The 22,746-nt window shown below is 33.7% G+C and overlaps 1 protein-coding gene across 9 annotated transcripts; it reads right to left on the bottom strand.

Moving 5' to 3' along the window:
• Positions 1-1,554: 1,554 nt before the first annotated feature.
• On the bottom strand, positions 1,555-21,644 carry LOC114188198 (piezo-type mechanosensitive ion channel homolog). 9 transcript variants are annotated; one of them, XM_085674535.1, is made up of 21 exons: positions 21,216-21,632; positions 20,447-20,527; positions 20,060-20,219; positions 19,784-19,944; positions 18,454-18,610; positions 18,146-18,332; positions 14,271-14,386; positions 13,518-13,602; positions 12,472-12,687; positions 12,215-12,389; positions 11,383-11,511; positions 10,824-10,997; positions 10,480-10,704; positions 8,789-10,306; positions 6,090-8,575; positions 4,798-5,214; positions 4,450-4,608; positions 2,991-3,494; positions 2,705-2,846; positions 2,353-2,497; positions 1,555-2,234 (listed from the first exon to the last, which is right to left on the bottom strand). In XM_085674535.1, the coding sequence occupies exons 1-21, from the start codon at positions 21,262-21,264 to the stop codon at positions 2,099-2,101; spliced, it is 7,422 nt and encodes a 2,473-aa protein (XP_085530661.1). In that variant the 5' UTR covers positions 21,265-21,632; the 3' UTR covers positions 1,555-2,098. The 9 variants fall into 9 exon arrangements, with proteins under 9 accessions (XP_085530661.1, XP_085530662.1, XP_027932558.2 ...); XM_085674536.1 differs by having other exon boundaries at positions 20,060-20,123; XM_028076757.2 differs by having other exon boundaries at positions 4,798-5,193; positions 21,216-21,631.
• Between the last annotated feature and the right edge of the window lie 1,102 nt (positions 21,645-22,746).

Raw genomic sequence — 22,746 nt, 5'->3', positions numbered from 1 at the left:
CCATTTGAAGCCAATACATCATATGCATGACAAAAATGAAATAACCAGTTTGTGTAAATTCACGGACAATGAATACAAAGGAAAAAAAAACCTGAATATGCATGGACAAAAAATAATTGAACCTTTTTTATGAGAAAGAATTTTACTAAGATAGTAAAAAACTTTGTCTTCCTTCCATTAAACCTGAGAGAAAAAAAAAGATGAGAGAATAGAAAAACAAAGAGATTAATGTTAGTTTTTGCATGAACGAAGAAAAAGAATGACATAAAGAAGCCTAAAATTGAATAATCTAACATGAATACACCATAACTATCGATGATAAATTGGAGAACCTAACAATAATATATATTTCTTGAAAAGGCTGAAAATACCTTCAACAGATGAAAATTATGAGAAGTATGATGTTATATCATCAGATTGTATATTTTATGTGATAGAGTAAAAGAATATTGAGAAAAGTTGAAGTAAAGAGGTTGTCTTGTTTGAATGACAAAGAACTGAACTTAATACTTTAATAAGAATAACGTTTATTCTTTAACAGTTATATTTGACTTATTTACTTTTATATATTAATTATTATATCCTATTTATTATATTTATTATGTTTAAGAGAGATCAAGTTAAGAAAAGCTTTAAAAGTGTTATTGATATCTTATATTAAGTTGAATTAACCTTTTATAACTAGCACAATATGAGAGTCATACCGAGTCTACTCGATAGTGACTTGGGATTCACCATTGGTCCAGTAAATATGACAATTTTTCAAATTATATATATATATATATATATATATATATATATGATTTAACTGGTTAACCGATGCATTTAAATGATAAATTTAGAGAATAACCAATTCTGTATGTTAAATTACACAATTACAATAAAAAGATTAAAACTTAACTAAGAGGCATTCATATTTCAATCATAATTTAATTTGCATTCTTCAAATAACATAATAAAAAAAATTAAAATCATTTTACATAGTTCTTCTTATTTTAATAAATATTTTTTATTTTAATAAAATAATTTTAATATTTTCATAGAACGTAATAAAATTATGCACTTAGCGATAGATTTATTCCATATACGCATACGCGAACATATTAAAAAACTAGTCTTAAAAAAAATTGTTTGACATAAATCGACAACCATTTGAATACTCGTGTAAAATGATTATAAAAAGTAAACTTTGTATTTGTGAAAAATAATGTCAAACGAGTGTAAAAAGTTATATTCATTCTATATTTAAGTTATATTGATGTAAAAACGAGTGTATTTTGTATTTGTACTTATTCTATATTTAAGTTTATATTCATTCTTATGTTTATATTTCTTTTTATTCTTTATTTAAGAAATGTTAGAAACTCAATTGAGAAACATCAATGCATTTACTCTTATATACATCGTCAGACAATATTCAAGATGAAATTTGAGACATTGGATGATGGAAATAATTAGGAAATATAATTCCTCCTTTAATCTAACAACTACTTACTAAACCCGATTTAATGGGTAAGAAAATGGAAATAAGCATTGACAAGCTTACACAAAATAGGTGTAAACAACATATCATAGTACACATTTTATAAATGCAAGATTCATTAGATAACTGGAACTTACAAAATCATATTTTTCTAATAAATGTTGACTAGTGGCAGAAAATATGTTAAAATGAACGTGCAATATATTATATAGCTAATATATCTCAGTGTGAATCAGTCTATTTTTTATGTATAATTCGTGATGAATAATTAACTGATTTAGCTAGTGGCTAACACATGAAAGGTAGTTTCGGTAGGAATCACTCAAATTTGCATCTTCAAAAGGTGTGTATGCTACCTTGACCAATTCCTGAAGAGAGCATGGAATAACGCAGAATCAAAACCAGTAACCCTCAGTCAATATATCACTCCTGATTGTATGAGTGACTCCATATACAACTCGAGATTCATTCGGTTGAGAAGGCCTTTGCACGTGGTCTTCCTCTTCCTGCTTTGTGTTTCCAACGGAAACCATCTGAGAATGAGGTTATGCTCAAATGTCGATGATTCTGCAATAATACAATGGAGACTGAATATCTTCCAAGCCTTTCAAGAATTTATTCAGCCTGAGTATACTCTAACAACATGTGTGGAGAACGGTAGATTTTAACAAGCGTCCAATACAAAATTTCTTCCACTTCAAGCTCTCCAGCAGCTCTTGCAGCATATATATCTTCACATATTGCCATCAATCTGCATCAATGAACAAATTATTTGGACACTTATTGAAACCTTTGGCATCCACTTCGTTTTATTCCTTACTAAAACAGAAGGGAGCCTTATATGAACAATGTATTAATTGCTCGAGCACCTGTCGCACGAAGGAAGATTCTCAAAAGGGATTCTCATTCGCAAGTCAGAACATTGTAATCTGATAAAACGTCCAACTGCTAGCACAAAGGTAATGTACAGCCCCCAGATGCTAAACTTGCTGAGGGTGTCACCGATAATGCCCTCTTAAGCAACAAGGAGATTGGTATTAGTCAATGTATTGATAAAAAAGTTACTAGTAATAAAACTGACTATTTTTGTTTTTATGAAAACAAAAAGTACGTAAAGTTGTTTTAGTTTAGATAATTTTGGACTCAATAAATTCTTTAAGAGAACCAAACATATGAAAGACACTAAATAGGCAACTGTATAAAAGTTTAAGTTCAGCTTACGCGGGGTTTCTTCAGATACAATTATAGCCATAGGTCCTGGGAACTTCCCACATCCAAGTGAGCCTAAATAGCCCAAATCATAAAACGACCACCACTCAGGATCTCCACGGTTAAGAACAAGATCCCCACTAACCAGCTCAACCTGCATGGACCATATATGCGCATTATAATCTAAGCCATATCTAATAAAGGAATGTAGCAGTCCAAATGAGTAAACTAGGTACGTTTTTTGGGTCTTAATAAATATTTTTAGTCTTAGATTAGGCATATTATATTTTAAACATACCGACTGTTCGAGGGATCGCACTTCTCCGGACCCTGTGACTCGGAAATATCTAGGATAAATATTGAATACTGCGAAACTGTTAGAAGTACCATTGAAAACTTTAGTCACTTCTGAAGATGTGGGAATATCCGGCTCCATTATGGTTAATTCATACTTGACTGCTTCCTTTCCTTTTGGCCTATCTCTGAAAAATTCCCAGGAGAAAGAAATGTCCATGTGTCGCGTAAGGTACTTCGTAAATCTGGCCTGCACAATTGGTGGAACATGCCACAAGGTACTTGCGTCTGATTGGCAGCAAATTAATTGAATGTCTTTCTCATTGTATGAACTAAGATAACCCTGGGGATCCAAACTTGTTCGTGCTTCAAGATTTTCCCAAGAAATCTTCTCGCACAAAGTAGTCTGAAACAGTGTCAACCGTCCACTTGATGTCTTTATATCAACCCTGACACTTGCATCTTTGATTGGGTTCGCAATGTTTGTTGGGTTACCACTGCTGTACATCTGTCCAGAAAATGTAATTTTGAGGAAATGGTGGAAGTGATACTTCAGTAAATGATTTAGGAATTTTTTTTGCCTCCAATGTTATTATAATCTAGACTTCATAACTGATCTCAAAAATGTAAAAGTAGCACTCAACTGCTTTTATCTGCAAAATGGCAGAGGCATATAAATAAAATATTTGAAATATGTATGTACCATATGATTATGACATTGGAGAGTTTAGAACAGGACTGTGTTGAACCTACCAGTGTATATCATTTCCCAAAAGGAAAAGAAAAAGAAGTGCCGGTAATAGTCCTATGGTATGACTTATGAGCTATCTGAAACAGCAGACATGACCATATAGCGGTTCCATGATTTTTTTACTCTTAATGTGCTATTTTCGAGGCCTGACAATAGTCTAGCTACAGTACAGCAAATATATGACCAAGTACTTGACAAAAGATTTTTCAGGCTGGCATTCTAATACAGGACTTGAACACGTCTGTTAAATCTAGGAAAAATATATCTCTGCTCCCTATCAAAAAATGATAATCGAAGTGGAGCAAACAAGCCAACTTGAGTTATTTCAATTACCTAAGCTAAAACATATATAACAGGTATTGGACCATCACAGTGATTCGGGGAAGAGAAGCTGTGCCAATGATTTTATTTATTTCCTTTCACTAACCAGTCATATTCATCAGCTAAAAGTTATGAAAGAACAAATTATATCGTATAGTTCCATGGAAAGAAGTTATTTTCAAGCAAATTGCTTCTTTAAATTGAAAATGTTTTCTTATCTTTCTCACCTGAGAAAGGTATTTACTTCATCCTTTTCAGACCAAGTCATTCTCATATTATTATGCATTTCATTAATTGTATTAAAAGGATTCAGAATTCGATGAGACTCAAAGTAGTAAATTTTATTTTTAATTTTAACCAATAAGCAAATACTTGGATTTTTGTTTCTTACCAACATTGGAGCCCATATGACACATAGTAACACAAAAAATAAACATATCCCATTGGTGAACTTCGTCGTTTTTGTTTGCTTTTGTCCTTGTTGGTGCCTGGCTCGATTGAGATCCACATCGCATTTGACAAGAAACAGACTTGAATGAATGTCTTCTAACTAGAAAACAAGAAGTTAAAGTGTTATAAATAGGGAAAAGAAACAACATTGCCCTACAGTTTATTGTGCTCGAGAATAGCCAATCAAGAGAAGTCCTATACTATTAACATGCTAATAGCGTAACTCATAAGCAGTAGCAGCAAAAAAAAATTATCAAGAGGGAACATGTGAAGACCGTTGACAACATACCTTGAGCCAGTCATGCATAGTCAAAGATGTTGTTGTGCAAGACCAATCTAGCACAGATCTCAATTCATAAAGGAAAGGTATAGCACGATATAGTCGAAAACCCAAAACATTAATCCGAGAAACACTACTGGTCAAAAACTGCCTGTACAAAGTGCTCTTATGTGGAATCCCAAAATGAATTTGTATGGCTTGCAAAACCAGAGAAATTGCTTTTGTGAGATAAATGGCTCGGAGTGCTAGTATTCCAGCATATCTGTGTAAAGGATCCATATCCCAAGCATATTTTGTGACAGAATACGTGAAGAGAATAAGGTTGAATAAATAGAAAATAACTTTTCCTGTTGCAAATGAGCAGAGGTATATAATTCGATCAAGCACAATCAAGAAAAAGACAACCTGCAAGGTAAAGCTCTTACGCTGAGTAACAAACGAGACATAAACATCAGTGTGTTGTAGAATTAACGTCAAGTTCACCGGATACTAGAATGTCCAACACCAACACCACAAGATATTGAAGAAGAATAATAAGTGCGAATGAAAGAATAAGAACACGAGAAGATAACGAGGTTCAACGAGAATATTAACAAACTCTAATCTACATCCCAAACAAATTCTCTAAGAACAAGTTCTTCTCTCTAAGAAACCTACAGAAAGAACTTCACAGATTACAACTCAAATGTCCCTCTCTTACGACAGTAAATGCTCGCTCATTTAGAACTCAACAACTCAACGTCATGTTTTACGCAAAGGTACCTATTTATACAAAACAGCTATAACACTCTCACGAATCATGGCACATATCACTTAACAGAAACGTGACATGTGATACCCACGTTTCATGCTTAAGATAGTCATAAAACATATGATGACCTAGATTGCGGAAGAGACACAAATGGCTATACAAGATGATCCTCCACTAAACGAGTATACAAGACAATGTTTCTCCAAACAGGTGTACAAGATGATCTGTAGTAGACGAGTGTTTCAAAATATCTTCACTCCAATAGGTGTATTAGACGATATTTCACCAAACAACACACAAGAATAGACAACCAAGTATTACTAGACGACCTTGTTCAACTAGATGATGTTGAATATTTTTCTAACTGACCCAATCTTTACATGAACTTTCAGTAAATTATTTAATCAATGCATTTGAACATAAATGGCAAGTCACACCAAGCAAAATGATCAGCCACCTGCATCTCAGTATTGGACTTATAATATACATAATAGAAATGAAATAAGCCATCTATATCAATACATTCCGAAAAAAATAAATAAAAACTTACCATGAGAACTAATACAAAATCTTCTGGGAACTGATCTTCAAGCTGATAGACTTCAAAAAACTCACTATTAGCTTTCATAACTGTTTCGTATAAAATGGAAATTAAGAAGAAAACAGCCAAATCAGCTCCAAAGATGTAGGCATACAGATCAATTTCCTTCTTTCCACCACCAATGACGGAAAGTATGCGATATGGAAACCCAATTTCTTTAAAAATACCAGCTTGTTGAGCTTTTTGAATCTCATTGGATACATCTTCAGCTGGGGTTAATGAACTGTACCATTCCTCAGCAGCAAATTCAACAGGAGGGGAGGCATATAACACCTCAAAAACAACAAGACACAAGTTTTTGTTTTCTTCGCCTTTTTCAATGCTCTGTACACGAACCCTACTTGCTGAGTGCAATTTAAAATGGTTATCCAATTTGCATCTCCTCTTATGCAAGATCTTCAGCAACCTATTTATTCTTGTTTCAATTTTCTTTGGCTGAATTCCCTCTTTAGGCCACGAGATAACTTCCATAGACAGCTGGACAAAGTAAGGGGGAGTTTCTGCATCCCATGTCAATGATTTCCAGTACCTAGAGAGGCTTCTGATAATCAGTTTCAGTATACTTTTCACGGGTAAAAATAATCTCTGTAATCTCTCTAGGTAGGTGGAGCACTTTAAATTCTCTATGCAGCTCTGATTTCTTCTCTTATAAAAAGTCAGATCTGCAGTAATTGTCCAACCCCCATCCTTCACAGTTACGGAGATTTGCACAAGAGTGAATATATATACCAGGAAAAATGGTAAGTTGCTTGTCACAAAAGATGATGTTATTTGCTTAGTAGGAAATCCTAATTTTTGAAGTAAGCTAGCATGAAATTCAAACTCGGTATGTTGAATGATGATTTGATACAAGTACTGAAGCAAAATGCACACCTCCGTATAGATTAGCATAATAACCCAAAATATGTAACTGGGACCAGTATTTTGACAGAGAGCATATAAGAAGAGTGCTGCTAGATAAACCACAGAAAGTAAACTGAAGTACCATAGATATATTAGAATAAAGCAGCAATAGCAAACAACATCATTATTTGACCTCATTCGGGACCACATGTAACGTAAAATAATTCCAATTTGCAGGCATGCAGTATCAGGCACAGTATGCTCGTGAATAGAGTGAGTAGAAATTGCAGGTTCTAAAGGTTCGGCACCGACATTCTGATTCTCAATTTCAATCTCATAGTATTCCTCATCCTCCGAAGAATCATCAGTTGACTCTAGTTCCTCACGTTCTATCTTTAGATAGTTCATTAGATTTGTAACTGCCATATTTCCAAGAGATTGCAACTGAGATAGCCCACTTCCTATGAAATATATAGCTGAAACCAAAGAATTTCTCCTGCCTCGAAGTTCGCAACGATTTCTTATTTCCAAATCGAAAACATTATTGTTTTTAGTTCTTTCCTTTCCCTCCACAATTCCATGAGGAGAAACCATTGGGTGCTTCCGGTATTGCGGTATCAGTGGAAATTTTGATTTTTCACTCAGTAGAGATTGTTTCCCATCAAATGGACTAGTTGTTTCCCAAGTCATATCAAGATCTTGCTTCCTGAATCCATTTTCCGGATGCAAATCTCGGGAAGAGTTTCCTCTATTTGTTAGGCCATCAATTTTTAGAGAAGCATGACTACAATTCGCTTCAGTGTTCATATTATGTAGCTGATTTTTAAGATTTAACATCTCCGATTTCATCTTTTCTACTTGCAAGCTCCGGAGATGCTTCAACTCTTCAGCTTTACGGATATGCCGCAAATGAGCAGTCTTCCAAGCAGCTTTCTTCTCCTGCTGTCTAAGTATGGCACCAATCTGCTCTTTCTCGAGATGTTTTGAAACATAAGCAAACTCTGGAAATGAAAACATGTATGACTGTAGTGCTACCAACACAAATATTATGATTTCCACAATTGATGATCTTGATGTAATTCGAAACCCATAATCATACTTGTGGAATCCAATCAATTCATTAATGGATTCTATTGAACCAAGTTTGAAATTACTGAAGTTTCCAACAAAAGGAGATTGATATGCAAGTGACATGACAATGAGAACAAAATTATACATCCTTAAGAATCTAAAAATTTTATTTCCCTGCTTTAGTATTTTGAGCCTCATTCGGAAGAAAACCAGAGCAAAACCAAGATAGCCAAGATGCAGAATATCATATTCAAGAGTTCCTGTAATCAAAATCAATGAGAGAACAAAATCTAGCAAGTGACAGTAACCATAAAGCCTCAGGTGGTCAACGAATGTCCAGTATCCTTTTGTCTCAAATGATAGATCACTTAGTACAGAGGCAGATTTCCATTGGGAGAGTATCTTCTGGTACATCTCCAATCCAGTGAGACAAGATGAATGGTCAGCACGGAATTTAAAACATGAAAACATGAAAACACCATAATACCAAATAAGCATACGAGGATCATCCACAATAATTCCTGCAGTAAAGATATTTAGCATAAATTATTTTGGAGAAGTAATCACACAACAAGAATTTACAATGAATGGAGCTCTGAATTATCACTAATAAGCACACTATAGTGTTGGAATCAGGCTTCAGATTTGTTATATGGGATGCGCACTACCCACGAGATAATATGCCTAATACCAACCATCTAAACGCACATAGCCATGAATTAACGGAGAGATACCTAACCAACATTTTTTGCAGTAGCTAAAATGTATATCTGATACTCTTCTCCAACAGTCACTGCATGGTACTTGTTCTTCAATGTCTTGGTTCATATGAGTGATGCGCATCCAGATGGCCAAGTATTCAATAACGACGATGGAAGCAAATAAGAAAACAAAAACAGGCCATAGTTTTTTAATTAGTAGCCGATGAAGAAGAACACAAGCAGCAAGTGATGCTATATAGAGCAGAGATATAGCATTCAACACTGCAAAGCTAGCAAGAAGCAAAGCAATCATGTTGATTTCAAGACCAAATAAATTGAACATATTTTCAATCCAGAACTTCAAGGATACTTTTAAAACAGTCTTCTGCATTTCCATCCTTTCTTTTCTTAAGAAAAGAATCCGCTTTCTATTCCACTTCAAGCTATCCTTGGAACTCTCCCAGAAATGAAAATATCGTATTTTTTTTGCACTGTCTCTTTCAGGTCCTGAATCTGCCCCCTGGGATAATGCAGAATTAGAAGTTGGCCATGAACGACTTCTTCCACTTTTTTTAAATGTTGGTGAAGTGGAATTTTCCAATTGTTTGCTCTGTGTACAGGCAGTAAGTTCATTGGGAACTTCTATTGGATTGAACAGAGGACAAGGTTCATCCCATTTTCCTCCATTTCCATGAACATGTTTTTTCTCCAACCAACGCAAAACATTATATTGAAGTATACATGCTACAATAACCACAACCTTTCCTCTTAATCCTGACTCCAAACCTTTAAAACCAGGCTTATACAACTGCAAACCCATAAATAATGACAACTGGAAGTGCTCTTGACCAGGGAGCATCTCAGACTGATTACCCCACATCTGGAAAAGATATTCAACCGTTATAAGAAGTCCTGAATAAACTATAAATATTTTTGCAGGAATCTGAGACAACTTTGGTAATCTTGAACAATTGATTAGACCAAGAAGATACAGGAAACCAAATGCACTAATAGGTGACAAGGATGCATAAAATAGGGCAAGAAATAGTATTTTCTCGGCATGCCGAAACAAAAGGCGTCTGGCAAAAGCAAAGGGTCCTACTTCTGGTCCATTGCAGTCACTAGATGCAGATCTTTTGCTCTTCCTCCTTTCATAGCTATATAGCTGCATCACAACCAAAACCGCCAAAGATCCCCAAATGTTTTGCAACATTGAAGCTTCTGGGTTATAACCAAATGCAGTTTGAAGATCAACAATCCTAGGAAACCAGATCTCAGAGTTGGAAAAGACACCAATGCCGTAAATTGAGACAAACACAACTATAGCATAAACTTTCATAGGATACCAAAGATGCTTTCTTGATTTCCCTACAAGTTGTCTCCCACTTATCCACAGTAGAAGAAAGAATAAGTAGCCAAATGAAGCATAGTTGGGCGTGCAAAGGTATATAGTGAAGAGAATTGTTATGAAGGCAATGTATTTGCCACACAACCGATAAATAGAAAGGAAATTCAGTCTTATGACCTCCAAATATGATTTAGTCTTCCTCTCTGAGTAATTAAATAGAATGGTTAGAATATTAACGCCCAGTATACACTTAAGGCTAAATATGTAGCTTAAACCAATAAAGTAACAAAAGGATAATAAGACAAAGAGGAATTATTTAGTAAAGTAAAATGAGATGGAAATCCTCAAGTATAGTCAATATTTACTGAACTTATACCATGAGTTCCTTGGTTCTCACTAGATCTTGGACTATAACCTGATAAACAAACAGGTCTGATCAAGAAAGCTCTCAAGATGCTAAAGCCAAATGGGGGACAAGATGTTTGCCGCACGATAGCTGACAGTGAAAGGAGTGTTTGCAGCCCATGATTATGAATTGCACAGAAACAAGCAAGAATCGATATCTGGAAGAAATCCACTGAATGGATATAATTAAGCAGACCTGCAACATTCACAAAACACAAGATATCATAAATAAAAGTGTCGAAGGCAATAGATATTTTACATTTCACCAAAAAAAAGAAAACACATGACAAGTTCATTCTTACATAAAAAATTTACCTAATTGTGAGAGAATCTCAAAAGCATATGAACCCTTCTGGTTCAAAGTTTTGGAGATCAAATCAAGTTGAAGAATGAATTGCACGGCAAACTGTGCCTCACATAGAAGTATAATAGCTTGGTGTAATTTACAGTCGATTGCATGGCTTAATAGATAAATCAAAAAGAAAATCACTGCATGTAGAAACGGTAGCAGTCAGAAAAATTTGGAACACTGCTACATCTCAAACTACTCTAAAGACAGTGTTTCAAAGCAAGTTTCAATTTGATCAACAGTCAGAGTAAAACTCTCGGTTTTATAGATATAAAAGAAATTGCCACATTATAATTGTAATTCATGTCTTTCAATTGATTTGAATACTTCAGCTATTTAAACAGGTGGAACCTTGTGGTTCATGGGTATTGTTGTGGATCAGAACTTCATTTCTATAAAATTTGGTCAGGACTGGACCAACATCTTGGGCTAACAGAAAATACAAATAAAAATAATTCCTTATTAACATGTTAACAACCAAATGTATAATTAACAAAGAATGAATTTTTTGGCAATTGTACTTACTATAAACAGCATGAACGATACCAGATCTTATTGAAATAAGAAATATCAATATCAGTACTGCAGCATGTGAGCACTTGCGTAGTCCCCATGCTATTGTAGCCACAACTGACAGTGTCGTCTCTTCTTCCACTAGAAATTTTGCACAAAAAAAAAAATAAACAAATAAAAAATAACACATTTCACCCATAAAACAGCAAAAGGTATTTTATAAGCATTTACTATAAGCAATATGCCAAAATAATTGGAAGAATGAAAAAACACATTTAAGAAGCATTATTTTATTTCTTAAACTACAAATTTATAATAATTATATTTTTGAAAAAGATAAATGAAATAGCATTAGATATTCAATTGGCAAAAATTAACACCACATTCTCGTATAAGGTGTCATGGTAGAGACTTATCTCAGGCAAAACACTTTTTTCTTCTAAAGATGTGAAACATAAAAATCAAACAAGAAGACATTATTTAAAGAATTGTGTGTTGAGAAATACAATATTTATATCATTTAAAAAATGTCCCAGCCATGCTTTCTTGCTGATTCAATTGTTAAACCTTCTGAAAGTGACTGCAGACATCAAATTTAAATGTGTTTCATAAATGAATCTAAAGCCAGTAAAACTTGATTATATTTTAACAAAAAATAGCCAAATGTTATGCACCTTCATTAGCATATATCTCATAACCTTGTAGAATATAAGGGAATTTTACTATGGAACTCATTCATCATTTCATAAAATCTCACTAAAAAGGGGTATATGGTTAAGCACTGGAAAAGCATAATTTCACACAGTAGTAAGCTTTGTCTACTCAGACCGTCTAGTTCTGTCACCTTCCTCTACAGCCTCATCAGCTGTTAATTGTCCTTGACCAGTAATGCACAATAACACTGAACTGTTCACAAGACTACACAAAGCAAAAAGAAAACCAAGACAAAATTGAGCTAGCAAGTAGTATCCTGGGATAGGGTATTGCCACAAGCCTATAGTTTCCCATATTTCCATATCCTGCAATTGAGTTATAGAGGATGTCAACAAAAGATTCTTTAATATAATTGTAAGATATCTCAAAGCCTCTAGCAAAGTGTACCTTCCATGATTTATTACTAGAGAAAGTGAGTACTACATTGAAGATATATGTGCCAGCTGCCCAAAACAGAATGAAAACAAGAAGCATGCCATTTATATGGTGCAACCGAAACATGGAAGGGAAGGCATACAAAATGTATCCCACATAAGCAAGCAATCCAAATGAGCCCAGACTTGCGAAGTGAAAACTCCATAATGATAGAGCCAGCAAGGAAATCTGCAAGGTACCAACTAATGCAATTAATCAACTCGTAAAAGTTCTGTTATGTATCATGGATCAAAACAGGGAGAGCGGAATCACAAGAGAACACTAGATAATAGGGTCAAGTTGATCAAAGGAGGTTTGTTTCATGTTATCTTTCTTCATTCCTGGGAACGTGAAAATGGGGATAAGTACTCCCATGTTTGATAGGTGGCTATTAAAATATATTCTCCGGTATCTTTATCTCCAGGAAAACAAGTCCTTCGCGTTTTATTGCTCCTATTCCTCTGAAGGGAGTGTTATAAAATATTAAGATGGAAATGGAAATTATTGATTATTATAACTACCCATTTCCATTACATTCTTCTCTTCTTTTATATATTTTTTTAAATTAGTAAATAACAATCAAACATGCTTATGGGAATATGATTCATGGATATAATATTCTAAGAATGTGACTTCAGGGAATATAAGATAATACCGTGAAACAAAACGTTCCCTAAGAAATCAAAAAGGTATTGATATGACCAATACACATTTGATGGATAATCTCACGTGATTAATTTAGTAATTAAGCAAACTGTCACAGTTTTCTCAACACCCAAAATAACCAAGCATGAATTTGTTGTAATGTTATATGGTTGATTGATTTGTTAATTACAAATATACAACTAATCACTTGATAAGTTTATGGATTAATTGATTAACATAGTCCCTTGATTTTATAATCTTTTAAACGGCCAACACATGTCATATCAAACATTAGATACAAACTTTGCACATAATTTTAGCAATAAGCAAAGTAATGATTAAAAAATTAATAGAAATGGGTATGTCTGGGGTACCGGAAAACCATATGTTAGAAAGTTAATACTAAATGACCGAGAAACAACTCCTTGCAATAACAAATTAGTGTGCCTCACACCAGACCTGTCAGAAAATTACAAAACCAAAAGATGAAAGAAATAAATATTGTTAGATCACACCAGACCTGTCAGAAAATTACAAAACCAAGAGATGAAAGAAATAAATATTGTTAGAGTTCCTTGTATAGGTGATTAGATGAGGGGACCTCATGCATTTGTTTTTAATGGATATTATATTTATAAAAGATCACCGAATCAAACATAAAACTAGTTAAAAGATGGAATCGTGATATACGATTATTTTGGCAAAGGTGCCCGATTCATGCATCTTTTCTATCACGAGAAACTCCTTAGCAAGCAAAAGGAGTCATTTAATCATTTCATCTAAAATATATTTAAACTATTCTACTTCATACACGCAAAAAAGAAAAGAGAGAAGAGGTCAACAAATTAAGTACTTACACAAAATTCCAGTACATACCGACAACATTCATATCTCACCCATAAATCATCTTATTAGTATTGTAATACGCTAATACCTCACTTGAGTTCACAAAAAAAAACTCAAGTGAAGTATTATAATACGAAGGTAGAAGAACATTAGTATTGCGGCATTGAACCAGAGGATTGTCATTGCTAATTTGCTGTATTTTTTAACTTCATTATTTAGAAGGCAAAGAAATAAAACAAAAGCAAGCAAGAAAGAAGGATTAAATGAGGAAGCAGCGTAACCTGGACTCTTGAAGAAAATGAGAATGCTTCTTAGGAAGAAGCTGCTCCGTCAAGTCACTTTCTCTTGTAGATGTGATGATTTCCATTTCGGCTAGCTCACTTCTAATCCAAGATAGCTGGAAAAAGGCTGAAGAATAATGACCCAACCTAAAGGAAATCTTAAAAGAGACAGAAAAAATCTAGCCTACTACTTGTATGAGTGTATCATCTCAATAAATTGTCATATTAATGCCACAATTGGTAACTAGATTTTATAGCAAGTGTTCAACGCTTTCCTCTCTGCTCAATACAAGTGCCAAACTCAAGAAAGCAATCCATAACCAAGTTTAAGTTTACCTAAATTAAAATGCACTAGAATTGCATTGTGTAAATGTGATAAATTTACAGGACACTAAACTCTTCTTTTTAACTGCCGTAATTAATTACTTATTTCAGTTAGTTTTCTTGTCGGTGGTAGTGTCTAGTTATGAATTTACTCTGATTTTGAACATATTTGTACCTTAAATGCAGTGAGTGTGTGTATGACCTTTTGTTGACAGCATGTATGGATGGGCTGTCATTTCTCATGTATTTGGCCTTTTCATGTTATACTTCTGTTTCATGGTTTTATGGTTTAAACTATCTTCATTTAAAAGAATGAGCTAGGACTCCTTTGTCATCTAACAAGCCACTCTTTTCTTCAATCCCATGGAGAACAATACGGAGCTTTTGGCCTGGGAGAAGCATATGCAAAGTACAAATATGTTCTAAAATTTTCATTAGCTAATAATTTTAGAATTGCCAACTGATCTAGAAAAAGGAGAGGCATTTTATCAACTACAAAAATAGGGTCGCATGTTCTCAAATTGAATTATTTTCTACAAGGAAATTGGATAGAAAGCTTTGCATAAAATCCAAAAAGAGATACTTGGGGAGAGCTTGAGTACATCAATACAAAGTATTGGTATTGAACGTAGCAGTTAGGAACAGAGCAAGGAGGAACCAGCTCAAATAGAATTTAAATGGTTAAGCAATGGAAAATAAAATACAAAGAGAAAAGGAGCTTTCAACCTTTCAACTAAAAGTTGCGGAGGGTGTTAGGAGACAAAAGGAACTAAAAAATAATTTGATTAGACCTAACACAATCCTACAAAATTAGCTTGCAAAATAAAGTTTTCTCCTACTTACATATTATAATTCGATCATATCTCTATTCAAAGTGGAATCTCCAACAATCCTTTTATAAGAATGAAAAAAATTAGGGAAAACAAGTTATAGTTAAGAAAGGTACAATGTTGGAAAGGGCTGACATGAATATAAATTAATCCTAGTCAGAATGTGCCCAAACATTTAGTTGGTGAATAAATATCTATTATTCCCAACTTGTATGTTAGATCATAAAATCGTTTCGTGGGAAGAACCTTCGTAAACATATATGCTAACTAAAGCCCCAATGAGATACAAGAAGTTGTTGTAAGGCTACTGTCTAGTTTTTATTCAATAAAATGTTTGTCTATCTCTTGGATGACAATGACAGTGATCATGAAACCCAAATTGGTGCACTTCAAACAACCAGGATAAACAAAGGAATTATATGCACTTTAGACAACCCTAAAAAATGGAAACCATAATTAAGACAACGATGAAAAATGTTGAAACAGAGGTCCCAAGAAACTTGAAAATGATCAAGTTGTATAAGAAAAAATATCTTCTTGAATTGAATAATTGAAACAATACATGAATACCTATATAGAGAATTTTATCCCTAAAGCAATGATTAAAAGAAAATCCCTGGTATCTTACAACACCACACTTGTAATGATTACAATATCTTTTTGTAACTAAACAAAATATTTTCTCGTGACTAAAAAAAATTTCTTTCATAATCCTAATTTGTTCTCAAAAAGGAAATAGCTGAGATGAGCTAAAGCTTTTGATGGGTTATGTTAAGCACTTGAGATAGGGAGCAGCATTTATAGACTTCTAAAAATAAAGAAATTCAAAAGAGAGTTGGATCAAGTGAAATGCATCTAAGGAAAAATTACTTTCACAAGTCATTTAGTTAATGGATGAAATTTTGCTTTTCCATATGCTAGACTCAACCAAATGGTAAGCCTCAGTTCCGCCTCTCAGATTTGGAACAAACTTCAGATTTATCACGCATATCAATCAAGAGCAAAGGTCAAGTCTTTGAAGATTGCTACTGTCTTTTGATGGAGTGTAATCTTCTCAAAATCCTCCAAAAATAAGTCAATGCAACAAGTTGTACAGGTGTCTAGTATAATTTTTGTTTCTCTTCTAGGTCAACAAATACCCAACTACCTTGTATTTTTCTACACTATCTGTAACAATTTGGACAATATTCTCTTCCCTGTTCTCCTCAACAACATTATTCATCATCTTAAAAAATTTGTTCACTGTCTTAAATCAGTTGACTTCAAAAGGCAAATTGCCTTAAGACTACGTACGAAAATGTTTAGTCCTCTTCCACTTATTGGTCCCTCTACTGGTCATTATGGTGCGTCTTGTTTTCCTCTAAATGTTTCTAGGCTCCTTCAAATGTTGAGTATTTCAACTTACTGCTTCAAATATTTCATCCTAACCTCAGTAGGATACTGACTGGAATTCTATACCATCTTTGGCAACTAATACAAACATGTTCTTGAAATTTTCAAATTTTGCTACATCAAAAAGGTATAGCATATTCTCATTATGTAGTTTTGAATATAAAATTGCTTTCTAATATTTTTGCAATCAAATTTATACTCTTAAATCCTATTACATAATTGTCTGTAGTTATTTTCTACACATACAGCCTTTTGAATACTTGCAGGATTTTTAATAGATCTGCTATTACAAATTCTGTTATTTTATATCACATATACTCCTGATAATCAATCGTCTCTAACTTAGATCTTAGATCCAATCACACAAACATGAGACCGTCTCCGTGCTTCTATAGTGTTCTATTTTCAACAGTACTTTTGGCTGTGAAATTGAGCGTCAAAGCCTGTGTAGTTATACTTGGAATTTCTCATTCAACTTTTGCAAAAATGGAGTACTTTGTGGTCGGTTCATGGTACTACCTTTAACCTAAAACCTCCATTGTTGCCTTCAAATCAGTCCTTCGCTCTCCCTTTGTGTCAAAAGTTGGGTTCCCCTTAATTTTGGCCTCTTATTTACGCCAAAAAACAAAAAATCTTCTTTTCTCATCTTTGCCACAATAATTCTTGATCTCAAGAACTTCATTTGATAGGAAGGTATTGAACACTACCTCGTGAAAAGTCCAGGTTACGTACTGGTTATTATTCTTCCAACTAGCCTGCCATTTCAGAGCTTCTAACATGACCTACTATAGAACCGATTAAATCCCCCCCCACCCCCCTCTATGAAGCCCTTTTCTTATTTATTATTTCAAACAATCCCACATTACTAACTAATTCACTAATATAAGTAAGAAATGAATAACTACTCTATTGTGACTAGCTATTAATGAACCAAACACATTGTTTAATCTAAGTTGCTGACTCCACCAAATGGGAAAAGGCGTGATCGTTTCTATTTGTTGATCTGTCTACAAAGTATCTGGAATTCAGTCCGCTTTGTTAATTGGAAATAAGCAACAGGAATTATCAACCGTAAATAACATTAAATTTAGTTGAGCTAGTAGTACTAAATCCCATATACATAAAGCGAATTTTGCAACCATTTAGTCTAAGTATAATACTTTAATACTCAAAAGCATACGAGTGAACATGTTCATATTTTATTTATGTAGTTGATTCCCGCCACCTTTCCACAAACACATAATGCTAAATAGCTATCTTATTTTATGTTACATATTGACTCCTTTTTCGATACTACAGCAGTGTTAAGGGTGCATTTAATATTCTTACCATAATGTAGAAAAGTAGAAGTGAAAGACCAGAACAAACTTCTGACAATTCCGAACTTGTAGAAATTTTGAACAACCCAAAGTGGTAAAAAATCCACCTAAAAGTTGCGGGGAATTCAATGGGAAGTTGATATATGTACAGAAAAATGATATTGAAGCCACCATAAAATAGAAGATATTTCCACCACCTACAAGTTCGTATGAACCAGAATTTTAGTAAACTAATCAAATTCAAATTCTAAATTATATTGTAAGTAACAAAAATATGCCGTTATCATAACTCTTTTGCTTGAGGAAGGGGGAGCTTACCGAAAAATACCTAAATAATTGCTTGTCCATGACCAATCAACAAGCCCTATGCTGCTACAAATGAAAAAAGGGAAAGAAATCCAAGATACATGACTAATCCCAGCAATTAATTGTACGGCCGGTAACAATAAGCAGCATGTACCCTTGAGATGAGATCCTACAACCGAAAAATGGACATACGTTTATAATTATTAGAGACAAGTATATCAGTTTGTTATTGGTATTCAGTCATTCACAATTTCATTTGCTAAACATAATGTAACTAAAAGAATTAATGTAACAATTTTATTTACATCTCATTATATACTCTGATTTTAATGATATCACCAGTTGATGTGCCCCAACACCCCTCCTCACACCAAGAATTGAACATTTGTAGATCCAATAACAACTCAACAATGAATGAAATAGTCGAAACAACAATAGCTGGAATAAACTCTAATATCACCTTATAATTTGGATTTGAGTCTAACTCAATCATACAAACCAATTTGTAAAGTGAAACTTGTCTCTCCACTTATATACTTAATTAGATCATATTTCTAGTTGATATAGGATCTTCAACACCACAACCCATGCCAAAGGCTCGACATCTTAAGCGTGAAGTTTGTAGGATAGCCATCTATGAGTGTTTGATACCAAACAACAACTATTAGGATAGGCTCTTAGACTATCTTACAATTCGAGTTTAGATTTAGCTTAACCTCACAAAATCAACTAAAAAGTGAAGGTTACCCTCAACTTATATACTTTAATTTGATATATCACAAGTCATTTTAACTCTCCAACAGCCTAAAATAACAGCACTAAGATGGAGATAATACATGAAAAAAAAAATTTAGTCTTAGAGTCAAAGCCTCACAAACAAATAACTATCTGAAGACACAATTACCACACAAAAAAGTTTCAATTTGAGGCAAGTATATCTAAGTCTGCTCTTAGTCCTTCTCATATAGACTTTCCATGGCCTACTACCTATCACGCAAATAGCCATCCTAAGAGCCTAAGAAAAACCTTTATTATTGTGTGTGCCACTTGTCTTATGACAAACCTTTTTCATAATATAGAAAAATAAACTTTATTTGGGATAACAAGTTAATTACAAAAAAGGGGAAAGCTAAACCATCCATGAAAATTGAACACAGAAAAAGAAGACATGAACAAACTTAAAATAACAAGGTTCAAAAATGTAAAAGTCCCTCAAATACCAGCAACGATAAGTTGGTAACTCTTCTTAAACAAAGATGATCAGCGCGCAGGAGAAAAGCCATAAACACAACCCTGTCCCAAAGCAAAATTTAGGGCAAAAAGAGAAGTTTTTATGGCAAACCTATCAGCAGAACAAAATAACATAGATTCCCAGAACAAAAATCTCTCCACCATGGATTTTGATCAAACCAATTTCCATAGATTTCAACTATAGAAAGGAAAGTTGCTAATACTTGTGTGACCAAAAAGTGCTCTCTCAGCAAAGTCCTCCAAGAATGCACTCTGTAAAACCATTTCATTCAATATTTGTAGTGTATTCTGAAGAGAAAAAACACTGAGGATAAAACCTCTATAATATAAAAGAGGTAAAACCATAAGACAGAGAAAGTTCGAATACCGTATAAATCCAATTAGCTCAGCCCACTGAGCATCAGCAGTACTCCAATGATCCCCCTCAATGACTAAAACAATATGAAATACGGCATGGGAGAGTAGGGTCAGAGACGATAACATTAGAACAGACCATGATATCACATATTGTTGATGAACACGGAATCCTGTTTGAATAAAAAGAAATAGTTTACTACATGAAGAAAATATATAATTATATATTACCGCCAAAAATACTAAAAAAGCTATGTCATGAAGGAATAATGGAAACAGAATCATAAATTTAGAGTATGTGTCATGAAACTCCCTATTCGACACCAAATCTTTTGATGTAAGAAAAAGACATGAAAAATCATGTATTTACAGCATACAAAGATTGGAGCAAGCTTCTCACCCTTTCTAGAAGCAGTGTACTGAATGAAAAGGAATGCCATCAAATCAAGCAACGATATCAAACTCCAGTTAAGCAAAGATGCTGCATGAAAAGAGAAAAATCGTCAGTTGCAATTTTGACTAAGAAAACAACTCTGACCATACAATAGACTTCATGTAACTTCAAACAGTCCCACTCAAACTTAAGACGGGATCAAATTTATAATTACAGTCACAGACAGTTGTAATTATAAGGGTTGCGTGTCCTTATTTTATGCAAAACCTTAAGAACAAGTATACATACTCGAACAGTATAATTCTCTGGAACTTTACTTTTTTTATTCGAAAAGCCCAAACTGATCATGCATAAGAGCCAGTTCAAAAAACATTGTGATTAGTAAAAATGAATAGAGTAAATAAATAGTATATAGTATATAATATATACACTGACAGGGCACAAGAATTTTATAATTTCATTTAATCAGTAACAGTCATACATCATGTGTTTGTTAATTATTACATAAATACCTCAATGTCAATGATTGTTTATAATTGATTGACATGTAAATTTTGCTTGTTTACACTTGCAACACATAAAAAGTAAACTCAAATGAATAATGTAAATTCTTCACAATTGAAGGTCAAATATTCACATGAAGTTGGTTACTATTATTTAATATATATTCCATAGAAGTGCAATATGAAGTAGCTTCCATCAAGTAAAAAACGCGTATAGGTGAACGGTAACTGACAAAAATGATGCGCGAAGAGAGTGGAACGGTGAAGCAAACCTAACAGAAGGAGCATAGGCAATGCGAATCCAGGGATAAACCTCGCCATTACCACTGTTCAAGATTGAAAACTCTTGCCAGTGCCTGCATTATAGAGATATTGAATCCAATCCGCGCGTGAAACCCTGGAAGTTAACGCGGTAAGCTTGTTGGTTCTCATGGCGATGTGAACGGCAAAATCGAATTGGAAAACGACACCGCATCGTGTTGCTGCGGAGCGAAACGGAAACAGAAGTGTTATGCGGATTGAGAAGAATTGAACGTGAATGGATTTGACGAGGAATGAGAATTGGGGTTTGAGATTTGAGACGCGACAAAGCGTGTTCTACGCTTACGATTTTATTTATTTTTTAGTTGCTGAGCCAAAACTCTCCGTGTGCTCAAGTTTTGCTTTCCCTCCTGAATTGGAGGCAACTGTATCCGATTACTCGAAATCATAGAAGGGTAATCTCGGTACTCCGCTTCTCCGAGCCTCTCTAACACTTATAGGCACAGACAAAAGACACGGCAAAATTACAATAATCACCCCTTAAAATCATATAAGGGTGAATTGTTAGTTATAATATTGTTAGTTATCTATAACTATATATAAAGGGGATTCCCTTTTTTGTATCCACATTTCATAATTCCAACTTTACCCTTTATAATTTAATTATTTATTAAATTTTTAAAAATTAATGGTTACTTTTACAAGTTTTTATAAAATTATTTACTTATCTCCTTTTTCTTTTTTTCTCTTACTATTCATCAACAGTTATTTTTCTCTTATTTTTTCCGTACATTTTATTTTATTTTTTATAAATATACTTTTATTTTGTTTATTAAATTAATAACATTACAATATCATCAATTATTAATATAATTCAAAAAATGCGTACACACAGGCGCGATAGCGCCTGTGTTTACACTAGTATTATATAAACAATGTTTCTTTACATGTATCGGTAATCATCGATATATGATAATAATGTCAATTATCTATTAACCAAAAATATTAATAATAGGTTTAATCATTAATTTTAGTGTACTTTATTCTAACATGTGTGTTAGTATATTTTTAACAATGTAATACTGTATTTATTTTTAATTTTAAAAACTACAGGACCCAAACTATCATTAAAATTTATAAAAACTGTTGGTTCTCAAGTGGGTATTTACCAAAGTCCTACATCGAGTTATGAAGAAGAGAGCAGTAGAAAAATACTATAAAAGTAAAGAGTTGGTTTTAGAGTTGTAATCACAACTCAATAAGTCTCTTGGGTGTATGAGGGACTTGGGTAGTTGTGTGTGATTGGAAGGTTTGGAATTTTTGCCAGAAAAATTGCACTATGAAGGGTTTGCAATTTTGGTCCACAAAAATTGTACTATGAAGGGTTTGCAGTTTTTGTCCATAGGTTTGCAATTTTAATTGCACTTGGGTGATAATATACTTCTTGTTGAGTGGTTGTGGATGTAGGCCTTGAGGTGGTGCCGAACCACGTTAAATTTCCTGTGTGCTTTTATTGCTTCCGCTTGAAGAGATTATTATTTT

This window comes from Vigna unguiculata, chromosome 6, assembly GCF_037176805.1.
Source record: "Vigna unguiculata cultivar grain cowpea cultivar isolate G323 ecotype 2 chromosome 6, ASM3717680v1, whole genome shotgun sequence".
Classification (NCBI taxonomy): domain Eukaryota; kingdom Viridiplantae; phylum Streptophyta; class Magnoliopsida; order Fabales; family Fabaceae; genus Vigna; species Vigna unguiculata.
Note: the sequence above shows the minus strand (reverse complement) of the source record. Positions and strands in the feature narration are given on the sequence as shown.

Bases quoted from the DNA above. Each gene is read 5' to 3' on its own strand.
- LOC114188198 (XM_085674535.1), bottom strand. From the start codon at position 21,264: ATGGCGAGGTTTATCCCTGGATTCGCATTGCCTATGCTCCTTCTGTTA. The intron at 8,576-8,788 runs GTATCTCTCCGT...TCTTTACTGCAG, and splicing joins CTGCAAAAAATGTTGGTTAG to GAATTATTGTGGATGATCCT. The intron at 3,495-4,449 runs GTAAGAAACAAA...TTTTCTGGACAG, and splicing joins TCATATGGGCTCCAATGTTG to ATGTACAGCAGTGGTAACCC.